The sequence below is a fragment of the Mus caroli genome, unplaced genomic scaffold (genome assembly GCF_978045245.1).
Source record: "Mus caroli unplaced genomic scaffold, Mus_caroli_1 scaffold_12, whole genome shotgun sequence".
In the NCBI taxonomy this organism is placed as follows: Eukaryota; Metazoa; Chordata; class Mammalia; order Rodentia; family Muridae; genus Mus; species Mus caroli.
In genome coordinates, this window is record NW_028227267.1 from 116132425 (window position 1) to 116154506 (window position 22082).

Here is a 22082-nt window from a genome sequence, read left to right on the forward strand (position 1 = left end):
AGGTTGAACCGAGGGCTTCATACATCCTAGGTAAGCATTCTACTGCTGACCCACACCCAAAGCCCTAAATTACCCACATAGCTCAGACACATCCTACCACACACCATGTCACAGCCATGCTGGACAACCTCTGCTCTTTGAGGATCATATCTACTGTTTCTTCAACTAACAAGGTGCCTTCACTCTACCACAACCTTTGAACATCATCTTTCCAGAGGAAGAATCTTAGCCACACTCTATGAAGTCTTTCCTGAGGTTCCTTCAGCTGGAGATATATGTATACACACATATGTACGCGTGTGCACGCATGCACACATGTACGCATGTTTGTGAAGTCAGAGCCATGGGACTGGGAGGGGTACGCCTGGGCCATGGGACTGGGAGGGGTATGCCTGGGGCAAGAGTAGGGTTACAGTGGGTTCACACCCTGGAAAATCTTGTCCTGAGGTTGGCAGGAGGATCTCCATCCCCACGCCGGACTTGCGTGTTCTAGTGCACGCAGTCCTGTGCCCTACTCAGCACGTGCCCACTGGAGGAGGTCACACAGCCTGGTAGCCAGGTTAAACTTCTTCCCCTCTTAGAAGGTCATGTCCAGCAGCACCTGGAATTCCTTATGCGAATGAGGCGTCCCCAGCGCTCTGGCCCAAGCCAGTGATGCACACTCCCCCAACAGCAGTAGCCCTTACTCACCCGGAAGGTTTAACAGCCTCTGCTTTCTCTATTGAAATGAGCTGCCTCACTGAAGCTGCCTCGAAGAGAGCTCTTGCTGTGCTCACTGCTGCCTGTGGTCTCTTAGCACTGTCAGGATCCACCAATTACGATATCGAGTGCGCACACGCGCATGCGCACACATCCCTATCATTCTCCGGCAGCGCTATGCCTGCACGTACCATGCTCTGACTGCTCTCACCCGACCTCTCCCCCTCCTCTCACGCCCTCAGCCTCCTTCCTGCCAGCTCCACGTTTTGATGTCAGCATTTATGTCTCTCTTATGGCTCCTGGGAGAGAGAGTCTGTGCTTTATTTATTTAGCTCTTCACTACCTGCAGGTTTCCTCGTTTGTCAACCTAGTCATGTCATTAAAATATTGCCAGTTATTGGTAATTACCTTTTAATTGAATCCCACATGCCTTTATTTTCATGTTTATCAGCAAGGACGTCTTCTTGAATTTTACCTGACTTTTTCTTTACCTGGATAACATGGCAAAGAGAAAATTTAGAACTGGACTGATTAATTATAAACTGTGCCATACAAAGCAAGAAGCCTTTAGCAATATAAGACGGTAGTTAACAAATCTTGTTCTGCACTATGAGTTCTGCAGCTGCTGTAACTCCCACGGGGGTGCAATGCCAACGCCTCTGCTGCTGCCCTGATCATGACACAGACACATGCAATTAAAAATACTAAGTATTCAAAAGGTTTGGTTAAAATTCTATTTTTTGTTTGTTTGTTTCGAGATAGGGTTTCTCTGTGTAGCCTTGGCTGTCCTGGAACTCACTCTGTAGACCAGGCTGGCCTTGAACTCAGAAATCCACCTGCTTCTGCCTCCCATGTGCTAGGATTAAAGGCGTGCGCCACCACTGCCTGGCTAAAATTCTATTTCTAATAGAAAAAAAGACATAAAAAGTCTGTGAGGTGGCTTAATGAGGAAGAGGAAGGGACAGGGACAGAAGATACTCAGGAAAGAGAGGCAGGAGGGTCTCTTTGATTTTAAAGCCAGCCTGGTTCATACAGCAAATTATGGACCAGTCAGGGCTACATATGAGACTCTATCTCAAAAACAAAACAAAAGAAAACATGACCACCCGGCAAGAACAATACGATACCCATTCTGTGTCTCTCTAAGGGACAAATGCTATTATTTCTTCCCAGGACTAACTTTTCACCCTCCGTCCCTGGCCCATCCTCAGAGGCTGACATGGTGTGCAGTATTCTCTGGCTGTAGAGACAGTAAATATTCTAATAAAACAAAATCTAACAAAAAAAACCCCAGCCTTTTGTCTCAAGCTCCCCTTTCATACAGGTAAAGTTTCCATCTTTTCACTGAGTGACAATGTGAGAATTTAGGGAACCATTCTTAGTTGATATAAAGAGGAAAAGCGGTGCTCATGAAAGCTTACAGAAGCTTCGGCCTCACGCACCTGTATTTTCAGAATCTTGCTCTTAAATGTGTTTAACACGACAATGACATTGCCTACGTCGGTCTCAGGTTCTGCTCCTTCATGCCTAAGGCAGAAGAACACAAATGTCCATATTTTATTCAAGAATACACTATAATTGTGATTATAAAAGCAATTCTTTTACAATAAAATTGTTTGTGTTATGTGTTCAAATTATATATGCCAAACTATTAAAATTAGATATTTAGTTAAGGTTCTATTAATATAAATTAAGATTATCTGTCAAAGGCCAGCTTCAATACCACAGGGCAAACCAAGGAAGGTGAGTGTGGAATCAGTGACTGGGGTTGGTGTTAATAGCAGCTGACTGACAGGGGGGCGGAGGGGGTGAGGTGGAGGCTGCTGCCCATGGCAGTTGGCAGTTAGAGAAAAGAAAGAGGGGCGAGTCACGCACACGCACGCGCACACGCGGCACTCTCCGAGCGGATGCAGCAAAGCAGACCCCAATCACTTTATTTTGTCTCTTAGCATTTTCATGCCACCTAAGAGAATTTTCTATGCAAGAAGAAAATTACCTCCTAGCCACAAGTTACACAGATTCTAAAAACAACCATCACAAAAACATAAGTCTTCAAAAGTAGATTAAAATCATTACACAAAAGGAAATTACAACAGGATTATTGATTATGTATTCTTCTTTTGAAACTCATACCTAACTAACCATTTTCCCATCCATCTTTCTTTTCACGAGTTTAACCTAAGCCTAACGCAGTGATGCTTCTGTTACTGGTTAACAAAGTTTAAGCCAAGTCTGTAGTAGCAAGTTTTCCCTAGGCTTAGCTGACAACAGTTTATATTTACCAAGAAACTAGTCATCATCTATCTTACATCTTATTTTTGAAGTCTTGATCAGTTAAACTGAGTAATTATCTCTTCTCGGCTCTTACATTCACACTAGAATTATAACTTTCCTCTTTATGGTGGATTTTCCTTGCTCCTCCAATCGCGTGCTTGCAATGCACAAGAGCTCACTCTACTGCTTTCTCTAGTTCCTGCAGCTCTTGACAGTCTATGAGGAAGGAGCACACTCTATTCTTGATTCTAGCTAAACTTTCCATATACTACTGCTATAACTTCGCCAAAGAATTTAAATCAAATTAACTTCCTAAAACTGCTTAAATCAAATCAGAAATTCCATAAAGTCATTAATTGATCTAAACAGCATTATATCAAACATGTTCATCTTCATGTTGATCTGCAATAAATTTGCACTACAGAGTGGGCTATCACCCAAGGAGTAATCAGATCAGGAGCCCTCGTTGCCTACAGCCTGGTAGAAATGTGGTATACTGCAGATACTGCAGGAATCTAAAAACATTTTTACCATAAAATTAAGTTATTTCTTTGATAGTTTTGTGCGTGTGTGTATATATATATATATATATTCACTAAATCCTTGTTACAGCCCTCATCTCCCTCCCACCTCTAATAGTCCCTACCTGTCCTTTCCTAGATTCATGAATTGAGGTTTTGTCGTGTGACCCATTTAATTTAGCCAGGACCATTTGAGAGACCCGTGGACTAGGAGTATCCATTGGCACCTAGTGGGGTCATCTGTGCAAATACAACTGAAGCAAGAGCACAGCATGTCCCTGAGAGGCAGAGGCAAGGCTACCTGGGCTCCTCCAGTCACATGTAGGGGTTGAGAGGCTCATTCTTATGTAGATCCAGGTGCTGAATGCTCATCACTGCAACAGTTATAATGATACATGCCCCCATAGACTCATGAGTGGAAATGCAGATCCTAGCTGGGAGTGCTGTCTGGGAGAGGGAGGCAGGCTAGAGGAACAATGTCACCAGGGGCAGTCTGAAAGAGTGCTCTATCAGTTTCATGTTTGAGGACTGTAGAGAGAATCTCTTAGAAGCATCATCATCAATAAAAAGCCTATGGTCAATGAACTGAGGCAGGATTAGAAGGTGGGACATCCAGCAAGGAGAGAGAGAATTCTGGGAAATAGAGGTGTGGTAGATCCACCAGAATGCTGAGGAGATGGATGTAAACCAGCAGGTAGCTCAACTCAGGAAAGGATAAAAGGAGGTTCACCCCAGGAACTCTCAGAAGAGGAAAGCAGCCACAGGGCTGAACTCAGGTTAGAATAAAAGGTACACTAAGTTAAGAGCAAGCCAGAGAACAAGCCGAGCTGAAGCTGATGGTCTGGCATTTATTAATAAGTAATCAGTCTCAGAGTCATTACTGCCGGGAACTGGGTGGCCGGGAGGAAAACATGGGTTTCCTAGACTTTGCAGAGGACGAGGAAGGGGTTTTCAGCATCTGCCCTGCCCGGCTGCTGTGCTTCTCCCTTTGGAACTATGATCCAAAGAAACTTTCCTCTGTAAACTTTGGCCATGGTGTTTCATCACAGCAACAGAAAAATGATGAATACACTGAATTGTTCAGGGGACGACATGTCACAGCCCATCTTCTGGCTTTAGTATTCTTTCTGCCTTCTCTTCTGCTATGTTACCTGAGCCTTGGAGGAGATAGCATAAATGTTTTACTAAACTTTTCTTCCTCCTCTTCCCCCTCCTTCTCCCCCTTCCGCTCTTCTTTTTTCCTTTCTTCTTTCTTTCTTCTTCTTCTTCTTCTTCTTCTTCTTCTTCTTCTTCTTCTTCTTCTTCTTCTTCTTCTTCTTCTTCTTCTTCTTCTTCTTCCTCCTCCTCCTCCTCCTCCTCCTCCTCCTCCTCCTCCTTCTCCTCCTTCTTCTCTTCTTCTCCTCCACCTCCTCCTCCTTTTTCTTCTGCAGCTATGGTTCTGGCTGATTCTGCTAGATTCTGCTGAACAAATGGATACATTTTCACGGAGCCTAGAACTTGAAGGGGAAATTGTGCTATTGTTTTGATAGTTTTTTTTTTCAATAAGCACAGCCACGGAGACATAATGTTTTACAGAAAATCTATGGTTCATTTGCTTAGCTTTCTAGGCCCAGAAATCCAACTGGTGTATATCATGCTGCTTCTTGCTTTCTTACTTTAGAATCATGACAAGGTAGGGTTCTTTTCCTGTAAAGTTCTTAGCTTTGCCTTGTGTGTTATTCCTGGGAGACAGCTCTTGAGCCTCTTTGAAGTGGAGTCTGAACTTGGAGGGACGAGTTGAGTGATAGTAATTTCTTGAGTAGGCTTCATAGTGGGTCAGACATAAAGGCTGAGAATACCAGATAGATCTAGGTGTTGGGATTGTGAGACCTACCTGATAACAGGCCTAGAGGCTTAGTTTTGGGTTATAGCTTAAAGTCTGGCGCTATGAGGACCTTCTCAGGTGCTAGGTGTGTTGGGGTGGGCATGGTTTTGGGGCCCAGGGCAAAGTTGTATTTACTTCTTCTTTTATTTATTAATCATTTTTATTTGTTTACATTTCAAATGTTATCCCTCTTACTGGTCTCCCCTCCACCCCATCCCCTTCCCTTTTGCCTCTAAGAGGGCTGTGCTTACTTCTTAGTATATCAGATAAAGGAGTTTTCAAGGTTATGCTGCAAGCAGTTGGAGGAGGTGGCAGGTTATAGGAACCCATCCTTCCTATTGTCCTCTATGAACTTGTTTTTATTTCTTGTCTGTCACAGTTGTGTGTTAGTAATCTCACTATTGTGCATGGATAGTAGCTAAAATCCTATGGAATACATAAGTCCTGAAAAGCCATTTTTTTTTTCTGTTATCCTGTAGAAAACCAGATCTAATAGTTTTTAAGCAAAACAGTTTTAATTACCATTTTGATAATCTGATATGTAACACTAAACATGTATTTACATATAAGCTTTAAAAGTGGTTTGGATCACTCACCCAATTATTTCATAAATATCTTCTGATTTTCCTTCACGTAATTTTAGTATCCATGCACCTGGGTTTGCTTTTAATTGAAAATATCCCTTTGAAGATGAAAGGGGGAAACTATTCATTTACATAAGTAAGAATATCCAGTTATTCACTAAAGCTTATAAATGAATTAGCCAAGAAAAATATTTGTTAGGAATGGAAGAAGAAAATTCAACAAACAAATTCCAAGGAAGAAGATTTTACAAAAAGCTATAAAAATATATTCTAAAGTATGGCTTTTCCATGTTTTGAGATAGGACTTCATTATTCCTGACTTAATTCTTCCAATTTTTAAAAGCAATTCTCTTACTTAAAGATTCAACATTAGGGACTAGAGAGATGTCCAGTGGTTAACAACAATTGCTGCAGACTGCAGTCTGAGTCCCAGCAGGCACTTGGGCGGCTCACAACCACCTAGACTTCCCTTCCAGGGGTTCGGTGCTATCTTCTCTATAGGCACCTGCATATACATGACAGATGTTTACATAGACACATCACAGAAATGAAAGTAAAATAAATCTTAAGAGTAGAGAGGAGTTTATCTTCACTAACAGAAAAACTTAAGAAATTTCCCTCCAAAGTTAAATAGCATTAATTCAATATTTAGAATACTTACAAGATTGGCCATCACTATTGTGTCAACTACAACAGGAGTGCTTCTTGTGCCCAGCGTGAACTGCAGGCCCTGTGGGGGCTGTTCTGTGGTCATGTCGAAGCAATGTCCTTCAAGCAGCAGATACTCTAGTTCATACCCTGCTGTCACACTCCTCTCAGTCTGGGGGGACAGGTTATGGGTTAGGTGTTATGATCCTATACATTTTGTAATGAACAAGAAAGATGATTCTTAAGTAAAACAATATTCTTTGGTTTATAACTTCAAGTCTTTCTTAAACACATAAGTGTACTGACCCAACCACCAATTTTTTCAAGACAAACGGTCATGACTCATTTTTTCATTTCCACACCAGGTCTTTCCTAACTTCACGATGCCTGCACCACCAACAGCAAGTGCGAAGGAAGGCAGTGAGTCTGGAAAGGTGACCCTAACTAGCAGAACTCGGAGTTCTCTTCCAGGCTGGTGTATGTGGGACTGTTATGAAATACAGTTTCACTTTGCAGCTTTTATGTAGCGTTCATTTCAAACTGGGAATGTAAGCCAAGTTATCACCTATTGGCTTTCTTGTAATTAAAAAAAAATCAATGTTCATTATTTAATTACAAGTAAATGCCATGTATTTTTTTTAAATCAACCTTTCCATAGCAGAACAAAGCAGAAAGAAGAGAAAGTACCTGCATTCGTTTAAACATGAACACATTGAATTTTTATGGGTTTATCCAAGCAAATATGCATAGCTTATGGTTTTATTAAATATAGTTTTCTCAGAATCAATGTCTCTGTGGATGTTTTGACACTGGGTCTCATTGAATAGGTTATGTCTCTGTCTGTCTGTCTGTCTGTCTGTCTGTCTGTCTCTGAATAGACTATGGTCCTCTCTCACTGAATAGGCTGTGGTACTGTATTGGCTTTAAATTTATTGTCTTTCTGTTCTGACTCTCAGGGAGCCCGGACAATTAGGTACATAACATTGTGTCTGCCATTCACAATAAATTTTTGAAAGACTTGAAAATTTTAACATCTTGTAAATTTTCTTCTTTGTAAATATTATATTTTAGAGATTAACCCTTTTCTCTCCCTCACATGTACAGAATGATCCAATATGAACATAAACAAAATTATATATGATTTTTACAGTTAGGAAATTTTGCTAAGCAAGATAAAGAGAGTAGATGGTGTTAATGTTTGGAATATTTTACAACAGGAAGATTTCAATGCTACTGTAATATGGTAAGAAATATTTTCAGTAAACTTTAGAAATATTCCAAATTATATAGTTATTTTTTTTTTGGTGTAACTATCTCAGAAGTAACTAGAATGCTGTGTGATATATAATTGTGTATTTTTTTAAAAAGGAAAACACTTTTCAGATAGCATTTACTTAATCAACTTTAAGGTTCTGAATTTCAAATTTTTGCTAATCTTGTGATGAACTTCATTTCTAAGCATATGCAAAACCCTTAAAGCAACTTTTTAAAAATGGTAGAAATTCAGAGGGAGGAACTTAATTCAAAGATGTTATTTTTGTTCTTACAAGCACCACAATTTTATGCTAACAGTTATTAAGAAAGAAATGGTTATACACAAGTACTATAGTAGCGTCTGAATCTCTTGCTGTGTAGCCCAGGTTGGCTGGAAGATTAAAATAATCCTCCTGCCACAGTCTTCAAAATGCTGAGATTAAAAGTATGACCAAGTTTAGCTCATTTTCTGTGTTTCTGCCCTTTACCTAATCTCCTTTGTACTCCAGGATATGGCTCTACACATTATTTGAAAATATTCTGGTATAGTTACAGATACTTTAAATGTTATATTACACCATGGAAATAGCAGAGTCAGGAAGGGTTGTATCAGTCCTAAATGGCAGACTCTAAGAAGGCAGACTCTAAGATGGCAGACTCTAGAAATGGCAGACTCTAGAGATGGCAGACTCTAGAGCTCTTTCTGCTTATGCCCTTCATCTATGACAACTGAGGATCCCGTTTTCTAGCTGCAGAGTCACAGCTATTGCTCATCCATATATTTTGAAAAAATCATGAGCTGTGCTACTCCCTGCAGAAGCATTCCGTTACCTCGCACTCGGTGTCTAAGAATGACAAGACTGTCCCTGTCAGGCAGCACTTTATCTCTCTGCTAGTAATTTTCCCATTGCAAGCTTTTCGCAGTTTTAGTTTGGATCTTTAAAGTTATATTAAAAATACACAGTGTTCATTCTGTTTATGGGACTCCAGTAGACCCCTTTAAGAGATCTCACTGATCATGAAGACAAAAGGGACTTCCCTTTTCTAAACTTCTTTTTTAAGCCTTTCTTCACACATTTCATTATTTTGTATCTTCTTATTCTTTACTTGTACCTAATGGTTGATTTCTTATGATGAAAACAGCACAGTTCTAGCCTTCTTCCTTTTGCATAGCAGTTCATGATGATGCCACCAGGGATCAGTTAGAGAGAAAGCCCACAGATCTATGAGTGGATCAATAGAGATTTCACTAGAAAGGAAAGCCATTAGATAAAAGTACACACAATGACAGAATGAACCAAATTCCTACAGGCAAGCATTTATGGCTTCGTACTGCAGGTGCACGGTCATGCCTTTCTCTAGGATGAAGATGACAAATACAGAAGCTAGGAACAGTTTTGAAGGAAGACAATAAGGACTAACTTCTCCAAAATTTTAGTCAACCTCTTTTGGAGTGCTATATATTTGTTAGTTTGTTCATGAAAACTTTCTTACTTCAACATTTGGAAAGATCCAGTATATTTTAACATATGATTCCATCAGTCAGAACAACAGCTTAATCCAAAGATAGTATCAGAAATTTTGCACATACCTTAAACACCAACAAGAGATAGGGGAAAAAAGCACTGGAGAGAGGGAAGAAAAGAAGGAAATAGCCCAAGAGGCAAAATCTGCACAGCATCTGTATCAGTGGAGAGAAGGGCAGAGACCAAAGCTGGGAAGACGTATTCAAACACAAGATCAGCACAGGGGTTGTCACTAAGCAGATCTGCATTTCAACAGACAGGACTCTGGGGTCTGCATCCTCCAAGTCTGTGAAACTCCTTTCTTGACAACCAAAATCATGGTAAGAAGCCATTTACAAAAAGATCCCTGCACCAACAATTTGTTTCTTGCAAAAATCATACTTGTACTGGTAAGGATAAACACAATGCTATGGTGAAAGGATGGAATAAGACCTTTCAAACAAGTAAAATATTCAGAAATACACACACACACTAAAGAATTAAAGAAGACCACTTCATGATGATTAGGGAACAACATATCATAAGAATTCTGAAATTTTTAAAATGTATGAGCTGAGCCTTTGTGTACCCAATTTAATGAATAAATAGCAAGTCTTGACCCAGATTGATCTCCACACAGAGATGATAACTTCAATATCACATTCAGACAACAGACAAGTCATCCAGATGAAAGATGGGCTAACATCAGCACTGAACAAAGCATTATCAGATAGTCTACAGACACTATAGGGCATTCCACTCAAGCATTCTGTTTAGAAGCCCATGTTCTCTGAAACATCACATTTAGGACACAAAGTAAGTCTTAACAAATACAAGCAAATGGACATAATTTCTTATGTTAAACCTGATAACAATGCAGTGAAACGACTCATCAACAGGATAAAACTGTAGAAAATACACAGACCCATGGAGACCAAGTAGCACACTGTTGAATAGGTGGTCACCAAAGAACTCATGAGAAGAATTAAAAATTCTTACAACTGAATGAAAATGAAATAAGGTGACACAGTGAAAGAAGTTTAATGAGGGAAGAAAGCTCGTAACGATACATGTTAAAGAAATATCAAGTAAAAGAATGAGAAATCTTAAACCTTGAGATTCTTAGGAAAACAAAAAATGGACAACCCTAATCGATAGGTGGGAAGGAAAAAAGTAAGAATCAAGTAAGAAATGAATGAACTTGAGATGGAAAGAACGATATAATAACTGAAACAGCTCATTCTTGAAAACAAAATGAAGAGGATTCAGAAATCATTAGTGTAACCAACAAAAAGAGAGAAAGACACAAATTGGAAATGAAAAACAAACAAACAAACAAAAAGATTTACAACAAATACCAATGATATCCATGGCATCACTTCTTCAAGTTTAGCAGATGTGGAGAATCCAGACATGGATACATCATAGACACACATGCCCTGCTAACGTTAACTAAGCATAAGCAACCCTCAGGGCTGCTGCACAGTGAGCAAGGAGATGTAAAGTCTCCCAGCTGGAAATTCCAAACCTACATGGTTCTGAGCTCCACCAGCCCTTTGAGGAAGATCATTAACATTTCTCAAACTACTCCACAACAAGGAAAGGGATGGATGGTTACTAGCCCCAGTTTATGAATCCAGTATTACACGGATATCAAAAGTGGAGATGTCCACAACAGAGGAGAAAATGAACATGGTCTAAGAATTCTTACAAAACAGTTGCCAGTTGAATTCAGCAACACATGGAAAATACTGTTCATAATCACACAATCTGATCTCAATAGATACAGAAAAGAGCTTTGGTAAAAACCTTCAAGAAAGTTGGAAGAGGAGGAACATACCTCAACATGTTAACTTCAACATTGTACTAACTGGGGAAACTCAAGTATATCCACTAAAACCAGGAAGAAAATAAGGGTCTCCACTCCACTTCTAATTCAGTACTTCTCACTGAAGTCTTAGCTGAGCAATGAAACAAGAGAAGGAAGAAATGGTCTATAATAGGAAGGGGGAGGGGGTCCATCCCTTCTATTGTGGACAACACTGTCCTCTCTAGAAAAGACCTTACAGCCTACGCAGAAAGCCCTTAGACCTCACAAACACTTTCAGAAAAATAGTTGAATATAAAAATCAACAAAAAAAGTTCAGTAGATTTCCATACGCACCAATAATAATCCTGTTAGGAAAGAAATCAGGAAAAGAGCCCCAATTATAACAGTTTAAAAATGGCCAGCATGGGGCTGGTGAGATGGCTCAGTGGGTAAGAGCACCCGACTGCTCTTCCGAAGGTCCAGAGTTCAAATCCCAGCAACCACATGGTGGCTCACAACCATCCATAACGAGATCTGGTGCCCTCTTCTGGAGTGTCTGAAGACAACTACAGTGTACTTACATATAATAAAAATGGCCAGCATGCCGGGCATGATGGCGCACGCCTTTAATCCTAGCACTTGGGAGGCAGAGGCAGGTGGATTTCTGAGTTTGAGGCCAGCCTGGTCTACAAAGTGAGTGCCAGTACAGCCAGGGCTATACAGAGAAACCCTGTCTTGAAAAACCAAAATAAATAAATAAATAAATAATGAAAAAATAAAAATGCCCAGCAATGCACATAAGCAAGTAAATGATTTTATAAATGCATATTTAAAACCTAAAAAAAATTTATATTTCAGTTTCTGTCCATGTATGAGTGGGTGCCCATGGGGCACCCATGCAGTGGAAGCAGAGAACTGACTCTCACAAGCTGCCCTCTGACATGTATACATATCCTGTGGTATATGTGCTCACACACATACACAAAACACTCATAATATAAAACTGAAAGAATAAAACAAACAAGGACATCCATCTTACTAGCATGCAGATTTGCCTTCATCTTTAGTAAATGGAAAAATTATCAATTGTTTAAAAATAAAGTTATGATTTATTAGTAATAAATGCTGGATTTATAGACCGATTTTATAGTACATGGCTCATGTAAAATTTCCTTACGAGTAAATGGGTTATGAGTGGAAAAGTTTAAGAAGTCTTGGCAATGAGAACCCAGAATTAACCCAACATGGCCTTTGACCTGCTTTTGGCAAAGATAGCCAAATATCCACTATAGAAAAGATAGTAGCCTCAATTACAACAAATTGTAACAAGAGAATTAGGTCTCCTGATGCAGAAGTTATACCTAAAGTTCTTTTTTTTTTTTTTTTTTTTTTTTTTTTTTTTTTTTTGCTTCCTTTTGTTCTAGTGCTTTTAGGTGTGTTGTCAAGCTGCTAATGTGTGCTCTCTCTAGTTTCTTTTTGGAGGCACTGAGAGCTATGAGTTTTCCTCTTAGAAATGCTTTCCTTGCGTCCCATAAGTTTGGGTATGTTGTGGCTTCATTTTCATCCTATTTTATTTCTGTTTGTGTGTATAAGCATGCAGGTGTGTGTGTGTCCATGTACACATGCATGTGTATGGTATAGCATGCTTGTGAAGGTCAGAGGACAACTTGCAGGAGTTGGTTCTCTCAATACACTCTGCGGGTCCTATGGATTGAACTCAGGTCATCATTCTTGGTGGGAAATACCTGAACCTGCCGAGCCATCTCACCAGCCCAAATATTAGCTACTTCACTTAGCTGTAATATTAAACCAATTAAAAAATGGTATAGGATCATGACATTTCAAATCATCAGTAATAAGCAATTCCTGACCTGACTTTCTCTCTTACAAAATTCAGTTTTCATTGAACTAATATATGTCTTTTTGATAGTTCCTCATTTCACAGTTGTTGTATAATGTTTTTTGGGGGGGGGATATGAACAAATATTTGTTCACCACCTAAGCCTACCTTGGTGAGTCCGTGAACTTACTGGAATTACTTACTGGTGCATGGGAAACGCAAGACAGAAACAGGAGGATCTCAAGCTGGCCATATCAGCAAAAAGCCCAGTCGTGCTGGGGCAGTGACTCATGAAAGGGGCATCTTTGAAGCTGTCCAAGTTGCAGGCAGCTTCACTTAAGTGGCTCCCATCTGTTTGCTGCTTTCATAACCTTGGGAACAGCCTCATGAATCTTGTAACTTTATGGGCTTCCTGAGTGTTCTAAGTTTTGTGAGTTTCCTGGAGCCCTAAGTTTTTTTTTTTTTTCTTTTTTTTTCTTAGGTATTTTCCTCAATTACATTTCCAATGCTATCCAAAAAGTCCCTAATACACTCCCCCCCCAGTCCCCCACCCACCCATCCCTACCCCTTGGCCCTGGCATTCCCCTGTACTGGGGCTTATAAAGTTGGCAAGTCCAATGGGCCTCTATTTCCAGTGATGGCTGACTAGGCCATCTTTTGATACAAATGCAGCTAGAGTCAAGAGCTCTGGGGTACTGGTTAGTTCATAATGTTGTTCCACCTATAGGATTGCAGTTCCCTTTAGCTCCTTGGGTACTTTCTCTAGCTCCTCCATTGGGGGCCCTGTGATCCATCCAATAGCTGACTGTGAGCATCCACTTCTGTGTTTGCTAGGCCCCGGCATTGTCTCACAAGAGACAGCTATATCTGGGTCCTCTCAGCAAAATCTTGCTAGTGTATGCAATGGTGTCAGCATTTGGAAGCTGATTATGGGATGGATGCCTGGATATGGCAGTCTTTAGATGGTCCATCCTTTCTTCACAGCTCCAAACTTTATCTCTGTAACTCTTTCCATGGGTGTTTTGTTCCCAATTCCAAGAAGGGGCACAGTGTCCACACTTTGGTCTTCGTTCTTCTTCTTCTTTTTTTTTTTTTTTTTTTTGGTTTTTCGAGACAGGGTTTCTCTGTATAGCCCTGGCTGTACTGGAACTCACTTTGTAGACCAGGCTGGCCTCGAACTCAGAAATCCGCCTGCCTCTGCCTCCCAAGTGCTGAGATTAAAGGCATGCGCCACCACCGCCCGACGGTCTTCGTTCTTCTTGAGTTTCATGCGTTTAACAAATTGTATCTTATATCTTGGGTATCCTAAGTTTTTGGGCTAATATCCACTTATCAGTGAGTACATATTGTGTGAGTTCCTTTGTGAATATGTTACCTCACTCAGGATGATGCCTTCCAGATCCATCCATTTGCCTACGAATTTCATAAATTCATTCCTTTTAATAGCTGAGTAGTACTCCATTGTGTAAATGTACCACATTTTCTGTATCCATTCCTCTGTTGAGGGGCATCTGGGTTCTTTCCAGCTTCTGGCTATTATAAATAAGGCTGCTATGAACATAGTGGAGCATGTGTCCTTCTTACCAGTTGGAACATCTTCTGCATATATGCCCAGCAGAGGTATTGCTGGATCCTCTGGTAGTATTATGTCCAATTTTCTGAGGAACCGCCAGACTGATTTCCAGAGTGGTTGTACAAGCTTGCAATCCCACCAACAATGGAGGAGTGTTCCTCTTTCTCCACATCCTCGCCAGCATCTGCTGTCACCTGAATTTTTGATCTTAGCCATTCTGACTGGTGTGAGGTGGAATCTCAGGGTTGTTTTGATTTGCATTTCCCTGATGATTAAGGATGTTGAACATTTTTTCAGGTGCTTCTCTGCCATTCGGTATTCCTCAGGTGAGAATTCTTTGTTCAGTTCTGAGCCCCATTTTTTAACGGGGTTATTTGATTTTCTGGAGTCTACCTTCTTGAGTTCCTTATATATATTGGATATTAGTCCCCTATCTGATTTAGGATAGGTAAAGATCCTTTCCCAATCTGTTGGTGGTCTTTTTGTCTTATTGACGGTGTCTTTTGCCTTGCAGAAGCTTTGCAACTTTATGAGGTCCCATTTATCGATTCTCGATCTTACAGCACAAGCCTTTGCTGTTCTATTCAGGAATTTTTCCCCTGTACCCATATTTTCGAGGCTTTTCCCTACTTTCTCCTCTATAAGTTTCAGTGTCTCTGGTTTTATGTGGAGTTCCTTAATCCACTTAGATTTGACCTTGGTACAAGGAGATAGGAAGGGATCAATTCGCACTATTCTACATGATATCCGCCAGTTGTGCCAGCACCATTTGTTGAAAATGCTGTCTTTTTTCCACTGGATGGTTTTTGCTCCCTTGTCAAAGATCAAGTGACCATAGGTATGTGGGTTGATCTCAGGGTCTTCAATTCTGTTCCATTGGTTTACTTGTCTGTCGCTATACCAGTACCATGCAGTTTTTATCACAATTGCTCTGTAGTACAGCTTTAGGTCAGGCATGGTGATTCCACCAGAGGTTCTTTTATCTTGAGAAGAGTTTTTGCTATCCTAGGTTTTTTGTTGTTCCAGATGAATTTGCAGATTGCCCTTTCTAATTCGTTGAAGAATAGAGTTGGAATTTTGATGGGGATTGCATTGAATCTGTAGATTGCTTTTGGTAAGATAGCCATTTTTAAAATGTTGATCCTGCCAATCCATGAGCATGGGAGGTTTTTCCATCTTCTGAGATCTTCTTTAATTTCTTTCTTCAGGGACTTGAAGTTCTTGTCATACAGATCTTTCACTTCCTTAGTTAGAGTCACGCCAAGGTATTTTATATTGTTTGTGACTATTGAGAAGGGTGTTGTTTCCTTAATTTCCTTCTCTGCCTGTTTATCCTTTGTGTACAGAAAGGCCATTGACTTGCTTGAGTTAATTTTATATCCAGCTACTTCACCGAAGCTATTTATCAAGCTTAGGAGTTCTCTGGTGGAATTTTTAGGGTCACTTATGTATACTATCATATCATCTGCAAAAAAGTGATATTTTGACTTCTTCTTTTCCGATTTGTATCCCCTTGATCTCCTTTTGTTGTCTAATTGCTCTGGCTAGGACTTGAAGTACAATGTTGAATAGGTAGGGAGAGAGTGGGCAGCCTTGTCTAGTCCCTGATTTTAGTGGGATTGCTTCCAGCTTCTCACCATTTACTTTGATGTTGGCTACTGGTTTGCTGTAGATTGCTTTTATCATGGTTAGGTATGGGCCTTGAATTCCTGATCTTTCTAAGTCTTTTATCATGAATGGGTGTTGGATTTTGTCAAATGCTTTTTCAGCATCTAACGAGATGATCATGTGGTTTTTGTCTTTGAGTTTGTTTATATAATGGATTACATTGATGGATTTTCATATATTGAACCATCCTTGCATCCCTGGGATGAAACCTACTTGGTCAGGATGGATGATTGTTTTGATGTGTTCTTGAATTCGGTTAGCGAGAACTTTATTGAGGATTTTTGCATCAATATTCATAAGGGAAATTGGTCTGAAGTTCTCTATTTTTGTTGGGTCTTTATGTGGTTTAGGTATCAGAGTAATTGTGGCTTCATAGAATGAGTTGGGTAGGGTACCTTCTGATTCTATTTTGTGGAATAGTTTGTGAAGAACTGGGATTAGTTCTTCTTTGAAGGTTTGATAGAACTCTGCACTAAACCCATCTGGTCCTGGGCTTTTCTTGGTTGGGAGACTATTAATGACTGCTTCTATTTCTTTAGGGGATATGGGACTGTTTAGATCATTAATCTGATCTTGATTTAACTTTGGTACCTGGTATCTGTCTAGAAACTTGTCCATTTCATCCAGGTTCTCCAGTTTTGTTGAGTATAGCCGTTTGTAGAAGGATCTGATGGTGTTTTGGATTTCTTCAGGGTCTGTTGTTATGTCTCCCTTTTCATTTCTGATTTTGTTAATTAGAATACTTTCCCTATGCCCTCTAGTGAGTCTGGCTAAGGGTTTATCTATCCTGTTGATTTTCTCAAAGAACCAGCTCCTCGATTGGTTGATTCTTTGAATTGTTCTTCTTGTTTCCACTTGGTTGATTTCACCCCTGAGTTTGATTATTTCTTGCCGTCTACTCCTCTTGGGTGAATTTGCTTCCTTTCGTTCTAGAGCTTTTAGGTGTGTTGTCAAGCTGCTAATGTGTGCTCTCTCTAGTTTCTTTTTGGAGGCACTCAGAGCTATGAGTTTTCCTCTTAGAAATGCTTTCAATGTGTCCCATAAGTTTGGGTATGTTGTGGCTTCATTTTCATTAAACTCCAGAAAGTCCTTAATTTCTTTCTTTATTCCTTCCTTGACCAAGGTATCATTGAGAAGAGTGTTGTTTAGGTTCCACGTTTGTGTTGGCTTTCTATTATTTATTTTGTTATTGAAGATCAGTCTTAGTCCATGGTGATCTGATAGGGTGCATGGGACAATTTCAATATTTTTGTATATGTTGAGGCTTGTTTTGTGACCAATTATGTTGTCAATTTTGGAGAAGGTACCGTGAGGTGCTGAGAAGAAGGTATATCCTTTTGTTTTAGGATAAAATGTTCTGTAGATATCTGTCAGATCCATTTGTTTCATAACCTCTGTTAGTTTCACTGTGTCCCTGTTTAGTTTCTGTTTCTATGATCTGTCCATTGGTGAAAGTGGTGTGTTGAAGTCTCCCACTATTATTGTGTGAGGTGCAATGTGTGCTTTGAGCTTTACTAAAGTATCTTTAATGAATGAGGCTGCCCTTGTATTTGGAGCATAGATATTCAGAATTGATAGTTCCTCTTGGAGGATTTTACCTCTGATGAGAATGAAGTGCCCTTCCTTGTCTTTTTTTGATGACTTTGGGTTGGAAGTCAATCTTATCAGATATTATAATGGCTACTCCAGTTTGTTTCTTCCTACCATTTGCTTGGAAAATTGTTTTCCAGCCTTTCATTCTGAGGTAGTGTCTATCTTTTTCTCTGAGATGAGTTTCCTGTAAGCAGCAAAATGTTGGGTCCTGTTTCTGTAGCCAGCCTGTTAGTCTATGTCTTTTTATTGGGGAGTTGAGTCCATTGATATTAAGAGATATTAGGGAGAAGTAATTGTTGCTTCCTTTTATTTTTGTTGTTAAAGTTGGTGTTCTGTTTTTGTGGCTCTCTTCTTTTAGGTTTGTTGAGGGATTACCTTCTTGCTTTTTCTATGACGTGGTTTCTGTCCTTGTATTGGTTTTTTTCTGTTATTATCCTTTGAAGTGCTGGATTCGTGGAAAGATAATGTGTGAATTTGGTTTTATCGTGGAATACTTTGGTTTCTCCATCTATGGTAATTGAGAGTTTGGCTGGGTATAGTAGCCTGGGCTGGAAATTGTGTTCTCTTAGTTTCTGTATAACATCTGTCCAGGCCCTTCTGGCTTTCATAGTCTCTGGTGAAAAATCCGGTGTAATTCTGATAGGCTTGCCTTTATATGTTACTTGACCTTTTTCCCTTACTGCTTTTAGTATTCTATCTTTATTTAGTGCATTTGTTGTTCTGATTATTATGTGTCGGAAGGAATTTCTTTTCTGGTCCAGTCTATTTGGAGTTCTGTAGGCTTCTTGTATGTTCATGGGCATCTCTTTCTTTAGGTTTGGGAAGTTTTCTTCTATAATTTTGTTGAAGATATTTGCTGGTCCTTTGAGTTGAAAATCTTCATTCTCATCTACTCCTATTATCCGTAGGTTTGGTCTTCTCATTTTGTCCTGGATTTCCTGGATGTTTTGAGTTAGGATCTTTTTGGATTTTGTATTTTCTTTGATTGTCGTGCCGATGTTCTCTGTGGAGTCTTCTGCACCTGAGATTCTCTCTTCCATCTCTTGTATTCTGCTGCTGATGCTCGCATCTATGGCTCCAGATTTCTTTCCTAGTGTTTCTATCTCCAGTGTTGCCTCAATTTGGGTTTTCTTCATTGTCTCTACTTCCCTTTTTAGGTCTTGGATGGTTTTATTCAATTCCATCACCTGTTTGGTCTGGTTTTCCTGCAATTCTTTAATGGATTTTTGTGCTTCCTCTTTAATGTCTTCTACCTGTTTAGCAGTGTTCTCCTGCAATTCTTTAAGGGATTTTTGTGCTTCCTCTTTAATGTCTTCTACCTGTTTAGCAGTGTTCTCCTGTATTTCTTTAAGTGTGTTATTAAAGTCCTTCTTGATGTCCTCTACCATCATTATGAGATATGCTTTTAGATCCGTGTCTAGCTTTTCCGGTGTGTTGGGGTGCCCTGGACTGGGCGAAGTGGGAGTGCTGGGTTCTGATGATGGTGAGTGGTCTTGGTTTCTGTTAGTAAGATTATTACGTTTACCTTTCGCCATCTGGTAATCTCTGGGGTTAGTTGTTATCGTTGTCACTGTTTAAAGATTGGAGCAGACTCTGTGTTCCACTCACCAGAAGTCTCAAAATCCTGTGGCGGGTGTCGTGGGTAGCTGGCAGGTGTCAGCCGACCCAGAGCTCTAGCTACCCCTGTGCTGGTCAGACCGGAAGAGGCTTGTGGCCCTACTCAGGCCGTATTTCTGCCTCCCCAACCAAAGCAGTCTCAGGTCCCACGCGATTGGACTGAAGCAGAAGCTGTGTTCCACTCACCAGAAGTCTCAAAATCCTGTGGCGGGTGTCGTGGGTAGCTGGCGGGTGTCAGCCGACCCTGCGCTCTAGCTACCCCGGTGCTGGTCAGACCGGAAGAGGCTTGTGACCCTACTCAGGCCGGTTTTCTGCTTCCCTAACTAATGCAATCTCAGGTCCCGTGCGCAATTGGATTGGAGCAGAAGCTGTGTTCCACTCACCAGAATTGTTAAGATCCTGTGGCGGGTGTTGTGGGTAGCTGGCGAGTGTCAGCCAACCCTGCGCCCTAGCTCCCCTGGTGCTGGTCTGACCGGAAGAGGCTTGTGGCCCTACTCAGGCCGTATTTCTGCCTCCCCAACCAAAGCAGTCTCAGGTCCCGCACGATTGGACTGGACTATACCTAAAGTTCTATTTCTCACTCTGCACCAAAACAAATTAAGAAGGATCAAAGCCCTTACTATATGAGTTGATACTCTGAAATGGATATAATAGTATGGAGAGATGGTGTGAGCAGACAGGCGCTCCAGATAAAGACCTCCCACAGCTGAGGAATTCATCTCCAGATGTGACAAATGGGATTCAATGACATGTGAAAAGGTGATCAGCAAAGGAAGCCACTGAGTAAAAGACAAAGTCTTTGCTAACTGTACAATTTACAGAGGATGAACGTCGAGAATAAAGAATTGCACAAAACCCTAAACACCCAAAGTGAGACAATCACATCAGTACATGGGCTGATGCAATCACATCAGTACATGGGCTGATGCAATCACATCAGTACATGGGCTGAGACAATCACATCAGTACGTGGGCTGATGCAATCACATCAGTACATGGGCTGAGACAATCACATCAGTACATGGGCTGAGACAATCACATCAGTACATGGGCTGAGACAATCACATCAGTACATGGGCTGAGACAATCACATCAGTACATGGGCTGATGCAATCACATCAGTACGTGGGCTGATGCAATCACATCAGTACATGGGCTGAGACAATCACATCAGTACATGGGCTAAGACAATCACATCAGTACATGGGCTGAGACAATCACATCAGTACATGGGCTGATGCAATCACATCAGTACATGGGCTGAGACAATCACATCAGTACATGGGCTGATGCAATCACATCAGTACATGGGCTGAGACAATCACATCAGTACATGGGCTGAGACAATCACATCAGTACATGGGCTGATGCAATCACATCAGTACATGGGCTGAGACAATCACATCAGTACATGGGCTGATGCAATCACATCAGTACATGGGCTGAGACAATCACATCAGTACATGGGCTGATGCAATCACATCAGTACATGGGCTGAGACAATCACATCAGTACATGGGCTGATGCAATCACATCAGTACATGGGCTGAGACAATCACATCAGTACATGGGCTGATGCAATCACATCAGTACATGGGCTGAGACAATCACATCAGTACATGGGCTGATGCAATCACATCAGTACATGGGCTGAGACAATCACATCAGTACATGGGCTGATGCAATCACATCAGTACATGGGCTGAGACAATCACATCAGTACATGGGCTGATGCAATCACATCAGTACATGGGCTGAGACAATCACATCAGTACATGGGCTGATGCAATCACATCAGTACATGGGCTGAGACAATCACATCAGTACGTGGGCTGATGCAATCACATCAGTACATGGGCTGATGCAATCACATCAGTACATGGGCTGAGACAATCACATCAGTACATGGGCTGAGACAATCACATCAGTACATGGGCTGAGACAATCACATCAGTACATGGGCTGATGCAATCACATCAGTACATGGGCTGAGACAATCACATCAGTACATGGGCTGAGACAATCACATCAGTACATGGGCTGATGCAATCACATCAGTACATGGGCTGATGCAATCACATCAGTACATGGGCTGAGACAATCACATCAGTACATGGGCTGATGCAATCACATCAGTACATGGGCTGAGACAATCACATCAGTACATGGGCTGATGCAATCACATCAGTACATGGGCTGAGACAATCACATCAGTACATGGGCTGATGCAATCACATCAGTACATGGGCTGATGCAATCACATCAGTACATGGGCTGAGACAATCACATCAGTACATGGGCTGAGACAATCACATCAGTACGTGGGCTGAGACAATCACATCAGTACATGGGCTGATGCAATCACATCAGTACGTGGGCTGAGACAATCACATCAGTACGTGGGCTGAGACAATCACATCAGTACGTGGGCTGAGACAATCACATCAGTACATGGGCTGATGCAATCACATCAGTACATGGGCTGAGACAATCACATCAGTACGTGGGCTGATGCAATCACATCAGTACATGGGCTGAGACAATCACATCAGTACGTGGGCTGATGCAATCACATCAGTACATGGGCTGAGACAATCACATCAGTACATGGGCTGAGACAATCACATCAGTA

The 22082-nt window shown here is 40.9% G+C and overlaps 1 protein-coding gene across 1 annotated transcript in view; it reads right to left on the bottom strand.

Moving 5' to 3' along the window:
- The window catches only part of Uggt2 (UDP-glucose glycoprotein glucosyltransferase 2), a 135993-nt gene that overhangs the window by 26683 nt on the left and 87228 nt on the right, over positions 1–22082 (bottom strand). Inside the window, exons 28-31 of the mRNA XM_021181642.3 lie at positions 6604–6762; positions 5955–6040; positions 2142–2226; positions 1108–1190 (exon numbers count right to left, since the gene is read on the bottom strand). Coding sequence (XP_021037301.1) covers positions 1108–1190; positions 2142–2226; positions 5955–6040; positions 6604–6762 — 413 coding nt within the window. The remainder of the gene's footprint in view (positions 1–1107; positions 1191–2141; positions 2227–5954; positions 6041–6603; positions 6763–22082) is intronic.